This window comes from Lobosporangium transversale, assembly GCF_002105155.1.
Source record: "Lobosporangium transversale strain NRRL 3116 chromosome Unknown BCR41scaffold_3, whole genome shotgun sequence".
NCBI lineage: Eukaryota > Fungi > Mortierellomycota > Mortierellomycetes > Mortierellales > Mortierellaceae > Lobosporangium > Lobosporangium transversale.
Window position 1 is genome coordinate 641,622 of NW_019028981.1, and position 13,404 is coordinate 655,025.

The 13,404-nt window shown below is 41.7% G+C and overlaps 2 protein-coding genes across 2 annotated transcripts; one reads left to right on the plus strand and one right to left on the minus strand.

The window, feature by feature from the left end:
* The first annotated feature begins 1,613 nt into the window (after window positions 1-1,613).
* On the plus strand, window positions 1,614-5,821 carry BCR41DRAFT_345849 (hypothetical protein). Its single transcript, XM_022022794.1, has 5 exons — window positions 1,614-1,745; window positions 1,968-2,287; window positions 2,458-2,676; window positions 3,080-3,172; window positions 3,268-5,821. The coding sequence occupies exons 2-5, from the start codon at window positions 1,975-1,977 to the stop codon at window positions 5,616-5,618; spliced, it is 2,976 nt and encodes a 991-aa protein (XP_021885461.1). The 5' UTR covers window positions 1,614-1,745; window positions 1,968-1,974; the 3' UTR covers window positions 5,619-5,821.
* A 2,755-nt stretch (window positions 5,822-8,576) lies between these two features.
* BCR41DRAFT_367341 (hypothetical protein) lies at window positions 8,577-9,713 on the minus strand (the record flags this gene model as incomplete). Its single annotated transcript, XM_022026294.1, has 1 exon — window positions 8,577-9,713. The coding sequence occupies one exon, from the start codon at window positions 9,711-9,713 to the stop codon at window positions 8,577-8,579; it is 1,137 nt and encodes a 378-aa protein (XP_021885462.1).
* Window positions 9,714-13,404: the final 3,691 nt, after the last annotated feature.

Here is a 13,404-nt window from a genome sequence, read left to right on the forward strand (position 1 = left end):
TCTTTGTCACCAATTATTAATTGTTAACTATTAACTATCAATTCTTAATACACTTATTCATCCTCCATATCATTATCTTTCTTGCCTTGTTCTGTACTCTAATCGTGCTTATTTTCATCTCATCTCATATTCATTCATTCATTCATTCACTTCATTTCATTTCATCCTTCTCTTCAGTAAAACAATATTCTCCTCAAGGTGAGGTCATATCTCTCTCTCTCTTTCTCAGATACACATTTTACCGCAGTAGTAGCACACCGCCTACTCTCTTCCTTTATATTCAATTCAATTTATTAATAATCTGTGAAAGGAGTGGACGAGCCAGTCAGTCTACAAATTCCATGAAAGCAATGGTGATACGCCCAAGCGGCTTGTTTCTTGGAATAATAATTAAGTACTGCGCCCATACATGCCTAGTTGCCGGGAAAAAAAAGGCATTCTAAAAAAAAAAAAAAAAAAAAAAAAAAAAAAACGCGTCCATGCCACGTTCTTGAGGATAAAAAAAAGTTTTGATTCCTTACTGTCATATTAATTCGAGCCTTTTAATGATTGAACGGTTTCTTCCGACAAGAACGAAGAAGACTGATCTGATCAACCCAATTGTTATTCCAGTTCCTATCTTTGTTATCTAAACCATTGTATTGAATACTCTTTCAACTACAAATCATGGTTATAATATCCCCTATCCTGCCCATTACAGTCATCTCGGAACTTGGGTGATATTCATGCATTGGAAGAAATGAAATACAATTTCAATCACATATTTATAATAGCTGATCAGGATAGGCGCATAAAGATAATGCCACTCTCTGCCCCCTTCATATGCCTTATTCGTTCAGTAGATATGTTTTTGTATCCCCAGGTATACTCACCCCTCACTGCATCCCCTGCCTGGATGGGTCCAATGGGACATTGTTGCTGGAAAATAGAGCAAGTTTGAGAATGAAGTGAGATAGAGGACAAAGGCGTAAGGATAGTGTTGATTCTAATGAACCTATATTTTCGCCTATTCTGGTTGCCTGCTTTTGCATACTTGCACCTAGCGCTGTATGCTCGTTGCACAGCTCGCATTGCAAGCCTCCTTTGGATCCTTCATATTTCTTTTTTCTCCAAAAATCGTGGTACACCCTGGCCTCAGTGGTTGTGGTAACCTTTTCTCATCAATCTCTTGTCCTTCATTTTATTTTATTTTATGTTTGTATATGGTGTTCTGTTTCTTTCCTATCCATCCATCGCTTTTTTTGGGCGTCACTAAACCCTTTTTTTTTTTTTTTTTTTTTTTTTTTTTTTTGGATGTGTGTGTTTTGGTAATGTCATCTTCGCCATGACCGCGTGTAAACAATACGGGGGACGTGGCATACCCCACTCCCCACTTGCCCCTTTTGTAACCTATGAATATGAAAGCGAGAACCTAATAATAACCAGAAGCTTCTAATTTACACAGATACATAGACTGTCTAAACGTCCACTGCGGAGGTTACTAAGGAACAAAAGCCAAGCGTATCGATCGGTCTCGCAGAAATATCCCTGTCTGTCCATCTCGGTTATCTCAGCCCACGTTTTTTTTTTTTTTTTTTTTTTTATTTTAAAAAAAGATGCGATCTGTGTGACAGAAAGCAAAAAAAAAAAAAAGCAAAGACCTCCCTCCATTCTCTCCCTCCTTTCTTTCTCATTGTCTGGTCTTCTTGGACAAAGCTCGATCCATCATCTCTGCCATTTTTCACTTCTTTACAACTCAATCACAGGTACAATCAATCATTCCTTTGTTCACATCCCCCTATCAGTCCGTCGTCCTGGCGTTTCTTCCATTTTTTTTTTTTTTTTTGAAGTTAAACCTTCTTATATTACCAGGTTGAATAACAACAAAACCAACTCTATTTCTTCCGTTGTTGCTTATTGTTTCTTGTTTTTCTATTACCACCCTTCCATCTCCCCCTTGGAATCCTTTTTTATTCCTTTTCCGAAAGATCAGACATGTCATCCAATACCGCTGTAACAAGTCGCATCGACAGACGTCTCTCTGCTGGAGACCCCACCAGCCAATACAACCAGTATTTAAAACAGCAGCAACTGCAAGTACAACTACATCGATCCTCAGCAAAAATACCTGGAGGATCACGTCGCCACTCCCATGTAGTCTACTCTACTCAATTACCCTTGCCATCTTCAGCCGAGTCCACTCATGGCTCGAGCAGTAGTAGCAGCTCAAGCAGTAGTAGCTCATCTACCAGTTCCAAAAATTCATCCCATGAACAGGGTTATGAACCCATTCGATACACGCTTTCCGGTAATAATCCCCAGACACTGAAGTATCTTCGTTGTTATCATTTTCAACATTGATGAAGGCATCTGTTCATTTTGACAGTGCGGACTGCCATAAGCGGCAAGAAAAAATGGCATTGACTCAACACGTTTAATCTCGTTCCACATCAATCATCAATCTGTATCTGCAACTAGACAATCCTGTGCGACTACCACCTCCGAGACAGCCTGCTCACAGATCAAAGCTCTCCAAGCAGTATACACCCTCTGAGTCCGAAGAAAGTGATGATGAACCATTAGGCTTGGCCCAAGCTTCACGACGCTCTAGATACTTGGCTAACCAGCCCATTGAACCGAACGACAATATCGACAGCAACACTAAAAACAATAGTAGTGCGGCTGAAAGTCTTCGAGGTAGATAACGGCTTTCTCACATATTGCTACCCAATCATTCCTGCTAAAAATTTACCTTTACCATCAACATCACTTTTTATTTTTTTTATTTTTTATTTTATTTTTTATTTTTTTTTATGCCCATATCATTACTTGATGACAAGCACCATCATTTTCTCGTCGCAACTTGTCGCGATCCTTTTACATGTCCCATGCCGCAAAGCTCTGTCCTCATTACTGCTATGGCAATGTTTCCTAAGTTTGATTGTCCAAAAAATTAACCATGCTTATTTTGTTTTATTTTGTTTTATTATCATGACTGTGGTCCGGTTTGTTCTTGGGAACGACTTGGGTACTTGAACTACCCTCTCTTCTGCTCCTTCCCTTCTCCCACCTATCGTCATCTGTATTGCACTGACTACAGCTATCTCGAGGTTGAACATGACTCAAAGTATGGGCAAATCGGATGGAAATGAAAGTGCTGACACTGCCTCGCCGAAAAATGCTACAAAAAAACGTAAGCAACGCATGATCATGAAAATCGGGATTATCATTATAGTAAGCATTAAATGAAATCATTATTAATGTCGAAGCTCGTGTCAATCTTCCTAGTCACCTTGGTTAAAAGAATATCACGCCTCTTTGGCAGCGGATCCAAAGATTCCAAAAAAGCGGAATCTGCCATAACGGAAACTGCCTTGAACAGTAATGTCAAGAATGATCAGCGCAGCAGTCTGATCACACCAAACTCTTCAAAGCATTCGATTGAAGTTATTGAAGAGCCAAGGGGATCGGAGATGCCCGACGAGCTTTCAGCTCCCGCTGGTACCTTCTATGGGCGATCGTTATCGTCACCTGATGTACGTAAAGTAGGCATAGCCAACAGCAGCACAGAAATCTTGGCCAGCGCTCCTCAAGCGTCAGCGGGACATTCTATCCGCAATTCGACCTTACTGGAAAGTCACAACCGCAAGGCACGCGACAGTGGCTTTGGAGACATGGAGATCCAAGGACAACATCGCCGGTATTCCAGTGCCATATCTATGGTTGGAGTGACCGCTCGCACATCCTACCCAAAGCTTGACCATGGCCAAAGACAACGCTCGTCATCTTCCCCACTTGTTGGAGGGGAAATTTTGTACATAGACCAACCAGTCTCGAACCATAGCCAGAACCATCTACCTAAACAGCCACTTCGGACACCGGACTCGCCTTCGCAACATCCGTTTTCAGACGCAACGGGACGACCAGGCACAACTATGGGAGACCCTCTCCGCCCGCGGAGGACCACCTTGATGGATGGTTCCGTTCGTGATTTACCTCCGCATCTTACTACCACAGGAAGGAGAAGTAGTACTCCAGTGGCCATCCCTGAGACATTAGTGTCCAGAATCGACAGAGAAAAATCAACTGTTTGCTTCCAGGCCCCCGCGTCTCGAAGAGAATCTTACTTGCGCGATCCAAACTTGGATCCTGCACTATCAAGCCTAGTCCAGCAACATCGCCGCGACTTCCAGATCAATGCTCGCCTTGGAGGGACTGGTGCTGTTCCTCAGTCAGCCGCAGCTTCTCAACAGCAGCAGCAAAATGATTCAGGTCTGATGATTGATTCGCAACTAGCCAACAATATCCGCGACATTCGTATATCTAATCCTAGAAGAGATTCCTATAGTTCACAATTAAGCAACTCTCCACTCCATCATCCCGTCAACACTGCCCCTCCCACACCGCCTACACCGGCAACACCAGGGCCCTATCTCTTAGATGTCAACCCGCGTCGGTTATCAAATAGCCACCACCAAATGAGCCACCCATATCCCACTGGACAACGGTCTTCGTTCTCGGGAAATCATGGCAATTTATTACATGCAGCTGCAAATGCTTCTGCAAAGCAACATCAGCTGCAGCAACAACAACATCAACTGCCCTCACCACAGGTTACACCACAAGGGACATACACTGGGGGCCAAGGACGCCATCGTGCTTCTCCTCACCGACAATCGAGTGCCAGCTATTTTAATTTGCCACAACAGCAGCAAATGTACGTAACGTCATCTACTAATATCTCGCCACATCTCAGTCCAGTTCATGGAGCGGCGCCTTTGACTTGCAATAAACACGAGCTCTCTGTTGCTATACAGCATCAACAAAATCAACAGCAACAGATGCAGCTCCAATTCCAACAGCAGCAACAATTCCAACAACAGCAACTTCAGCAGTTGCAGCAACAACAGCAGCAGGTGCAAGTACAGCAACAGCAACAGTACTATCAAGCGGTATCCCCATTAGCGCTACTGCAGCAGCAACATCCTATTACGGTCCAGCAATTGCAGCTGGAGCAACTACAGCAATTCCGCATCCAACAGCAGCAGCTCTTATTGCAGCAGCAGCAGCAGCTTCAGCAGCAGCTAGAACAAACGCGTGCAGCTGTTGCGGCTTCTGCAGCTCAGGCAGCAGTTGTAGCGGCGCAAATAATACCGACCTCTACCATAAACTCGACCTCACTCACCCCAACTGAGGCCACATCTACAGAAATGGCCATGTCAATTAACACCACTGAGATTGCTACTACTGATGCGGCGCCAACAGCAGTATCAGTAACAACTACACAGGCACAGCAACAGCAAGTCATGGTCAGTAATTTTCCGCTCCACTTTGCCCTCCCTGCAGCTCCAGTTTTGACGACGACTATGGGCGTGGGTATGGGGATGGGATTGGAATTGGGTGTTAATCCATCGACCATGGACATTATGAATGCAGGTGTCCCCGTTCCTGTTTCTCTTCCTATGAGCGTGGGTGTGAACACACTAGGTGGTTATAGGCAGGCAATGGTTGCTACTACACAGTTGACTCCACAATTGACTCCGCAGCTTATGGGATATCCAACCACTACGCCATTGTACGCCTATCAACAACAGCAGCAAGTACAACTGCAGACACAGCAACTGCAACAAATGCAATAAAGACAATTAAGAAAATACCCCATATCCTCAAGTTGACTCCTTCTTCTTTTTTTGAGTGCCGAGAGGTACAAAACGAGGAGACTAAGTTGATCAATTAATTGGTAAAATATATATATATCTTTAGTGGCATCGAATCAGCTCCTGCAAAACACCGATATAGGTCATGGATCTTGTATATTAATATCATAATAAAACAATCCTAGCATTATATTCATTTTCTGAGATTTAATTTCATCTGTCTTTGCTCCCAAGGTGTCCCGTATAGAGTCTAGAAGTAGCGATTAGGGCATTCACAGGAATAGTATTCTAGTATGTGAGTGGCAGTTTAAAAAAAAAAAAAAAAAAAAAAAAAACGAGTGCCAGTTCTCAGTTGCTGTTTCAGAGGGTGATTAGGCATGATTGAAAATCAAACTGTCAATGAAGAAAAAAAAAATAGAGACTCATAAAGATGCCATTTTTGGTTAGTCCATGTCAATTACAAAAGTTTTATAAAGTAATAGGCTTATAATTGGCAAAAACCTCTCTAAAAGAGAGGTCCTATGAATTTCTAGAAAAAAGAGTACACGAACGCGACGCACATTCTCTTGATGAAACGTTTTACTTTATCGAAATATACAATCATAGACTTACTACGCATTCAGTTTAGCCAGGTTGAGTTATCCATCAGAACGCCGATGCTTCCTTTGTTAAAGCGAAGTTAAGGCTTGTACATACACCTGGATGCTACCATTCTGTAGCAGTTTCGGAATCCGCAGAACATCGCTTCCTATGGCGTCAAGTGCCAAAGATGAGTCCTCTGTTTGAAAAACGCTCGTCCCGGGCTCGGAGCCTGCGAGCCTCCTGTGTAATTAAGCCAATAATTTTTTTTGTTCATGGGAGGATCCTTAAGTATCAGATTACTGTCGTCATATGATTTTATTCACAAAATGTAAAAAAAAATCGCTTATCTGTGTCATCACGAGCCATTCGTTTCGTTTTCACCAGGACCATCAGGGCTAAACGCTTTTTGCTTTACTAAGATATATGAAGTACATTGATTCAGGTTTGGAAAACCCATTAGTGAGGGATACGATTGAATGCAAACATTGATACCAAAGTTAGCCTTTACTGCTCGGCCATAAGCTGTATACATGCCTTGCATGGTTGCATATACCATATAGATATAGAATAGAATAGAGACGATCGTGATGAGGACAATGATTGTAAAGATCATACATATAGAGCATGTTTCAAGCTCAATAAGGGTGAAAAAGTAGTGAAAGGTGATAATGATTGAACTTTATCGGCCGTTAATCAAAGAGTTGTCATATGGTTCTCGTGTAGCCGCTACCATACACGCCTACAGCTTTAACAGCCTCGTGTTCATCCGTAGCATTTTCGAGCAGTTGTGGCAGTTAATGATGATATTTGCTTCGACGCAGTGTACGTCTCTCTTACACCACCCCCTTCTATTGGATGGAGAGGAGGTTCTCAACTTACAAGGACATTGTTAAGTGGCAAAGGGTCACAAACTTGCTCTTGCAAAGGCTGACCAATATTTACGCATTGTTTACTGTTGATGATGCTATTCTTCATAAAAGAGCCATTGACAATTGAGGTTGTTCAGCCCGTATTTAGGCTTTTTGGATCTACTTGTACTTTGAAAATGCTTTTCATTCATAGCAACAAAATTGGGCTGTAGCAAGTCCATAATTATGGGATACCAGAAGTATGAGCCAAAAGAAGCTCTCATACATTGTAGACTATACGTGCCCTGTTGTGTCATTGGGTTCTGCCTTGTCTCCAAAGGACCGATAAGATCGTCTTCAACGGAGGAATGATATTGCTACCCATTCTATCCCATCTGGGAGCTCGCCAGACTTATATAAGATCATCATACCAAACTCCTTGCATAAATGTATGAGGAAAATGAGGCGAAAAAGCAGTAATGTCATTTCGGAGTAGTTTCACATTCCATATCATTAAGCACAGAGATCCCAACACTCAAAAGCCTCCTCGATTAAGGAGGAGGTTGATGTCTGGATCAATAATTATTTTCTCAGGATATTAAGTAATATGGATTAATCTGCTAAACTTTTGTGAAAGCTAAGAGCATTCATGATGATAACGAGGACAAAGGAACGAAGATGATTGAATAAACGTCAATTGTGAAATTTCTATCCATTCTATTTTGCTTTGACTTCAGCCAAAACTTATTTTATTAAATATGACTACAGCCAAAAAAAAAAAAATAAAAAAAAAAAAATAAACGCGTTTTCATGGTGATATTATTTACTCTATTTCTACATGTAACGATATATTACGACCCCAGTTTCTATTCATTGCAACTAATAAAACGCTTGACAGTAAGCTCCTTGTCTTGGACTTGTGATTGTGTCCAAAACACCACAAATGTCCATACCAAAAATTGGGGCGTCATTCTCTTTTTAAAGGATCTCTCTTTGGTGTATAGCAAATGAATACAAGACAAAGATAAAGACAAATAAACGCCGATTACAGAAAAATGTAGGATGTGTATGTCTGCGCGTGAGTGAGAGTACATTAGATGAACATGTACTGAAAAGGGGCATGAATGACACGTCTCGTGGAGCTTTCTTTGTGAACATTAAGAGCATGATAAAGACATGTTTTATTGAAGAGATAAAGTATTACAATTATTTATGCAAGGCGAAAAATAAAAAAAGGTATTACGTGACCTTCAAAGAGAAATGGTCTAGTTTTTTTTTGTGTTCCTCAGATTAGGTCGGTTAGTCTATGACTATGATGATTGAAATGACGGTAATGCCTTTCTTTGTTTGTTTGTGTGTGAACATTAGAGAGAATGATGAGAAGGTCGGGGGGGAACATTGTGCATTAATAAAAAAGAAAAAAGAAAAAAGAAAAAAAAAAATGCGCTTGACGGGAGCCATAGTCTGGTGACAAGGCAACTAAAAACAAACAATGATGCTGTCAACTTTTTTAGAGAGGAACCTTGATGCGTTCCTCATTTTCGGGCACTAGCTGTGGGTTTCTGGCAGTGGATTGTGTGCCGATGTAACCACTCTCAATCTTGGCATTCTTGTCATAAGAGGTCTGTTCAGCACTAGGGACGGGTAGGGTTCCACTAGCGTTCTGGAAAGGCGTGCGGGGAGATGAATGTCCGCCAGTAGTGGAAGGAGGAGGTTGTGGGTAGGATTTAGGTGAGGCAGTTGCATGGGTCATGGAAGGCGAACCAGTTCCTTGGCTATAATTGTTGCTGTTATTAGCATACCCAATGGGAGCAGGAGGTACAAATTGGTTTTGATATTGTTGCTGTTGCTGATAGTCCTCGGGAGGATAGTATCCTTGTTGTTGGTCAGCATAATATGCTTGTCCCTGCTGTTGCTGTTGACGTTGAGCATAGTATGGGTCGTATTGATCGTATTGTTCTTGGTATCCTGCTCCATATGGCACTTGCTGGTAACCCTGCTGATAATCAAATCCATCATTATTATGGCTGTTAGGAAGCTGTGAAGCAGCACCGGCGCCTGCACCTACAGCAGCACCTCCAATAGCAGCCATCTCCAATGGGTGTCCACCTGCAGGGGTCGAGGGTCGGGCATTGCTGTTTTGAACAGAAGTAGGCCGTGCAGTGGCACCTGCTCCTGGAGCTGCTGCTCCACTATGATCCAAGAACTCTAGACGTCTCTTACGTGCTCTATTCTTCTTCTTTTGTCGCATTACGAACACCGCAACTAAGAAGGCAAGAACGAGTACAGCTGCAATCCCTCCTATGACTGGTGCAAGAACATTTTTACTACCACTTTCGCCACCGTCTTTTTTATTCGGGTCGTGACCATTATCATCAGGGTCCGATGTTTGGGTAGCGCCAGGAGGGGGATTTCCACCACTTCCACCATTTCCACCAGATCTAGTTTTCGTCGAAGGGGGTTTAGGGGCTCGAGAAGTTTGGCTAGGGTCAGGTGGAGAAGTGGGATCTGAGGAAGGATCTGGGTTCGGAGGGGTAGGATTCGAGGGTTGAGATGGTGAGGTAGTGGAGGAAGCAATGGGGGTGGTTGGAGTTGGTTCAAGGGGAGAAGTGGGAGGGTTGGAAGGGAGAGAGCTGGCAGATGACATGATTAAAGAGTAATTGAATGTGAGGATGGATCAAGAATGATTTGATTTAAATTAGAAAAGAAAAAAAAAAAGAAAGAAAGAGGAAGAAAAAAAAAAAAAAAAAGAGAGAGACACACAAGAGAAATGCAGTTGGTCTGGGATGTGATGTAGTACAGAAAGATATGTCGATGTCAATGGACAAGAATATCAAGAAGAAAAAGAGAAAAAGTCCCCTGGTTGGAGGTGGTTTTTTTTTTATTTAAAAAAACGTTGCTTTTGTTATTGCTTGCTTGCTTGCTTGCTTGCTTTATTTTTTCATCCTTGGGTTGGGGTTGGGACAGCAACGGAAGAGAGGGGAGGACAGGTATTTAAAGATCATGAATCGTGTGAACACACAAAGAATGGATGCAATAAAGATGAGATGCAATTTAATTTGTCCCTGGGCTCGTCTTTTTTCAATGTCTCATTTCTATTTATTGGTCCTGGCGATTATATTACATCCGAGAACAGGGGCAAATACGTACAAAAAATACTGTCATCTCGTTTAGTTTTCTTTGCCTTGGCCCAAGGCACATCGATCGGGCCCTTCATCTTTGAAAATAAAATACTATGCAGTCAACTTTTCTGGACAAAATCATCTTTGAACGTCCCGTTCCTTTCAAAAGGAGTAAAATAAAACCGCTCAACGGTTTTTTTTTGTTTTTTTGTTTTTATTTTTCCTGTTCCTGAACCATCTTCTTTTGTCCATTTCTTTCCTGCCTTCGCAGGCAGACAACGATTATACTCACAAGGGGAATTCTCTGGTTAGATCAAATAGAAAAGATGTTGGCCTCTTGACATCAGCTATGGTACGCCAGTTAGATCATATAGCATAAGGAAATTTTATCCGAATCCCCAATACCGCCAAGAGCCTTGGACTGAGTTTAACAAAAGAGAATATTTAATTTCATTTCACGGTATTCAGCCACAGCGCCTTAACTGGGTCAGGCTGACGGACATCAACATAGACTTATTTTTTATTATTGGCCATCCCAAGAGATGGAATAAGTAAATTATAAGAGAACAAGCGAATGTCATACCCATCTGCGACTGAGACTTTTAGGCTTTGCTCTGCCTTCTTGACCCGGATATAGTGATTGGGCCCAGTAAAGTCATTGAGATAGTTTCAAACAAATATTAGCGCCATTTTTATTGGTAAAAGTGGACTGTAAAGTGGAAACAGCTTGGTATATTCATTGGTGGCTTTGAATGTATCTCCATCCATACTCTCATTGGCTTCTTTCTCTTCCAAGCTTCAAAGGGATAGCTCGTCTGTGGCTGCCCAGATTACCAGTCCTGATCCAATCTCTTGGGACTACATAAGATTTCTTTCGGATTAGCAGAGCATTATGGTAGTTGCCACCAAGTTTGCTAGAGTTTGATGATGTCGTATGTTCAAGTGCTTCGCCCAAATTCCTGAGGCCTCATGGTATATTTTCGCTCTCTAGACTTCCACGTATAAACCTAGGTTACAGTGCTCTTTTTTTTTTTTTTTTTTTATTCTTCACCTGAATGGACTTTTGTTCATACTCGTCTGTATTCAATTATGATGCCAGTTCTGTGTTGCACTTGGATCCACACTATGTTATGTTCTTAGAGTATTCGTTGGTTGCTAAAGTGTGCATACTTTGAACGAAGCACGGCTCTTTTCAACAGTTGCCTGCACATGATTGACTAATTCAGTTTTTTTTTAACGCTCTTCCTGTGTGTCCAAGCTCGGCACCAAGGTAAGCTTATTGGTGAACCACATCACTCATACCAACCACACCCCTCGTTCATATTTTCATTTGATAAAAAACTCCTCTTTCACTACATTCATCCTATGATAACAATACTCATATGTCCATTTACGAATGTTGACTATGGTGCCTTGTAGAATGAATAATAGTTATTGCAGGAAGCAAGGTATAAAAAGAAGAGCACACTTTTCATTCTGGTGCTTAGAAAACGGCTTCCCAAGAAGTTTTTGTTTTACTCTCAAGGTTTATTTCGATGGACTAGCCTGTCAAGATAGTGGCCGCTTAAAGAACTGTCGATCAAGATGTTGATAGTTTTGGATCTATAAAGTAGGATGTCACTAGGCTTATTTAGTTCACTCGAAAAGATAGGGCTGTAATTCTTCAACAGATATAGAAAAGTAATGGATTTGTGAAGTGAAGGTTGTTTGTGCATATTTATAAGTATTAAACGAGCCACATAGTTTTTGAGTTTTAACAATCAGCCATCTCCATCTTTTTAAAGTCGACAGGTCAAATTTTCATGTCCAGCGACTGTTACCGGGCGTCTTTATTGTTTGTATATATAATGTCGCCAATGTTCATGTACATGTACATTTAAGTATATAAGCGTTATCTAACATCGGACTCAAAGGCGGAGTTCTTGAGGGAAGAAGGGCGTCATTCTTGTTTGGCTGACTGATCTGCACTGCATGCGCCTCCCCTTTTCTCCCGTTTTTACCCATCATAGACTACTTCACTAAGTAGACATTGGCACATTCACCCAATTCAGTTTGCGAGTCTCTTGTCAACTTCAGAAGGTAAAGGGGACGAAGAGTGAGAATGTTTTTACACCCAATCTTTCCCTTACCCATCGCCTCCCTACTAATCATTGCTTGGGTTGACACGAAAGAAGACAAATGATGGAAGAAAGGGGGGTAGGTAGGTAGGATGAGGAGGTAAGGAGTCAGGGCGCGAAAACTAAAGAATAAAACTTGACCAATAAGACAGAAAAAAAAAAGAAACTAAAGAGAAGAGTGGGCTTGGATGGGCAAAAGAAGCATACAACAGGCTTGTCAGCTGCATATCCCAGATAGGGGTGGCAATGCAATGCTTGTGCGCCCGTGTTATTTTTAACAACAGTTCTGAGTGTACTGTCTGTTTTCTGTTTGTGCGCGTGTGCAACCATGCGCTTATTCCTTGGGCCTGTCATCCAAGCACTGCCCTAAAAATAAAAGTGGACCAAACGTAAACAATGGCAATGACATCGTTCTCATCGACGGCGGGAGTGAGTCTAGCTTACAATACATTCATGTTCTGTTGTCAATCCACGGGCGATTTTTTTTTTTCTTTCTTTCGGCTGTCTTTATTGTATGTACAGCGAACGCTCTTCTGCGCCCATTTGCTTTCATTCGTCTACCTTTGAGGCGAAGGGACAGAGCATCTGTCGTACCATAAAAAAAAACAAAAAATAAAGAGTAAACACAGCCATCTATAACGCGCCGATACCACCAGTCATCCTTAGTAAAAATGTAATGCTGACATTTCTTTCCTTGACCTCGGAAGGGAGTGGGAGTACAAAGAATTGAGTGACCTTTAAAAACAAACAAGCCAACAAACCACAACACGACCATCCCGCACAGCCCAAAATGTATTTATATTCATCGAAGAACAGACCATGCCCTGTCTTTCTTCTCTTCTCTTTTTTCTTTTTCTCCTTGATTGTCTATGTTCTCAGCGACAACGACAACACAACAACAACGATAGCGTCAGTCTTCTGCCTCAATAATCCCTCTCTGTTGATTTATGCGATCTATTTCTTTATCCTTCTTCGCCAGTTTTCTCATCACTCAATTGTTGTTTTCTCTTCCACATCGGTTGTCCCACCTTTGAATATCTTAATCTTCAATTGATAAACAAAAATATAACCATGGCGCCCTCTTATATAGTTGATCCAA

What these genes read in the sequence shown, in the direction of transcription:
- BCR41DRAFT_345849 (XM_022022794.1), top strand. Translation starts at nt 1,975, where the DNA reads ATGTCATCCAATACCGCTGTAACAAGTCGCATCGACAGACGTCTCTCT. An exon ending in CATTCGATACACGCTTTCCG is followed by an intron (nt 2,288 to 2,457) that starts GTAATAATCCCC and finishes ATCTGCAACTAG; the next exon opens with ACAATCCTGTGCGACTACCA. An exon ending in TGCGGCTGAAAGTCTTCGAG is followed by an intron (nt 2,677 to 3,079) that starts GTAGATAACGGC and finishes CACTGACTACAG; the next exon opens with CTATCTCGAGGTTGAACATG.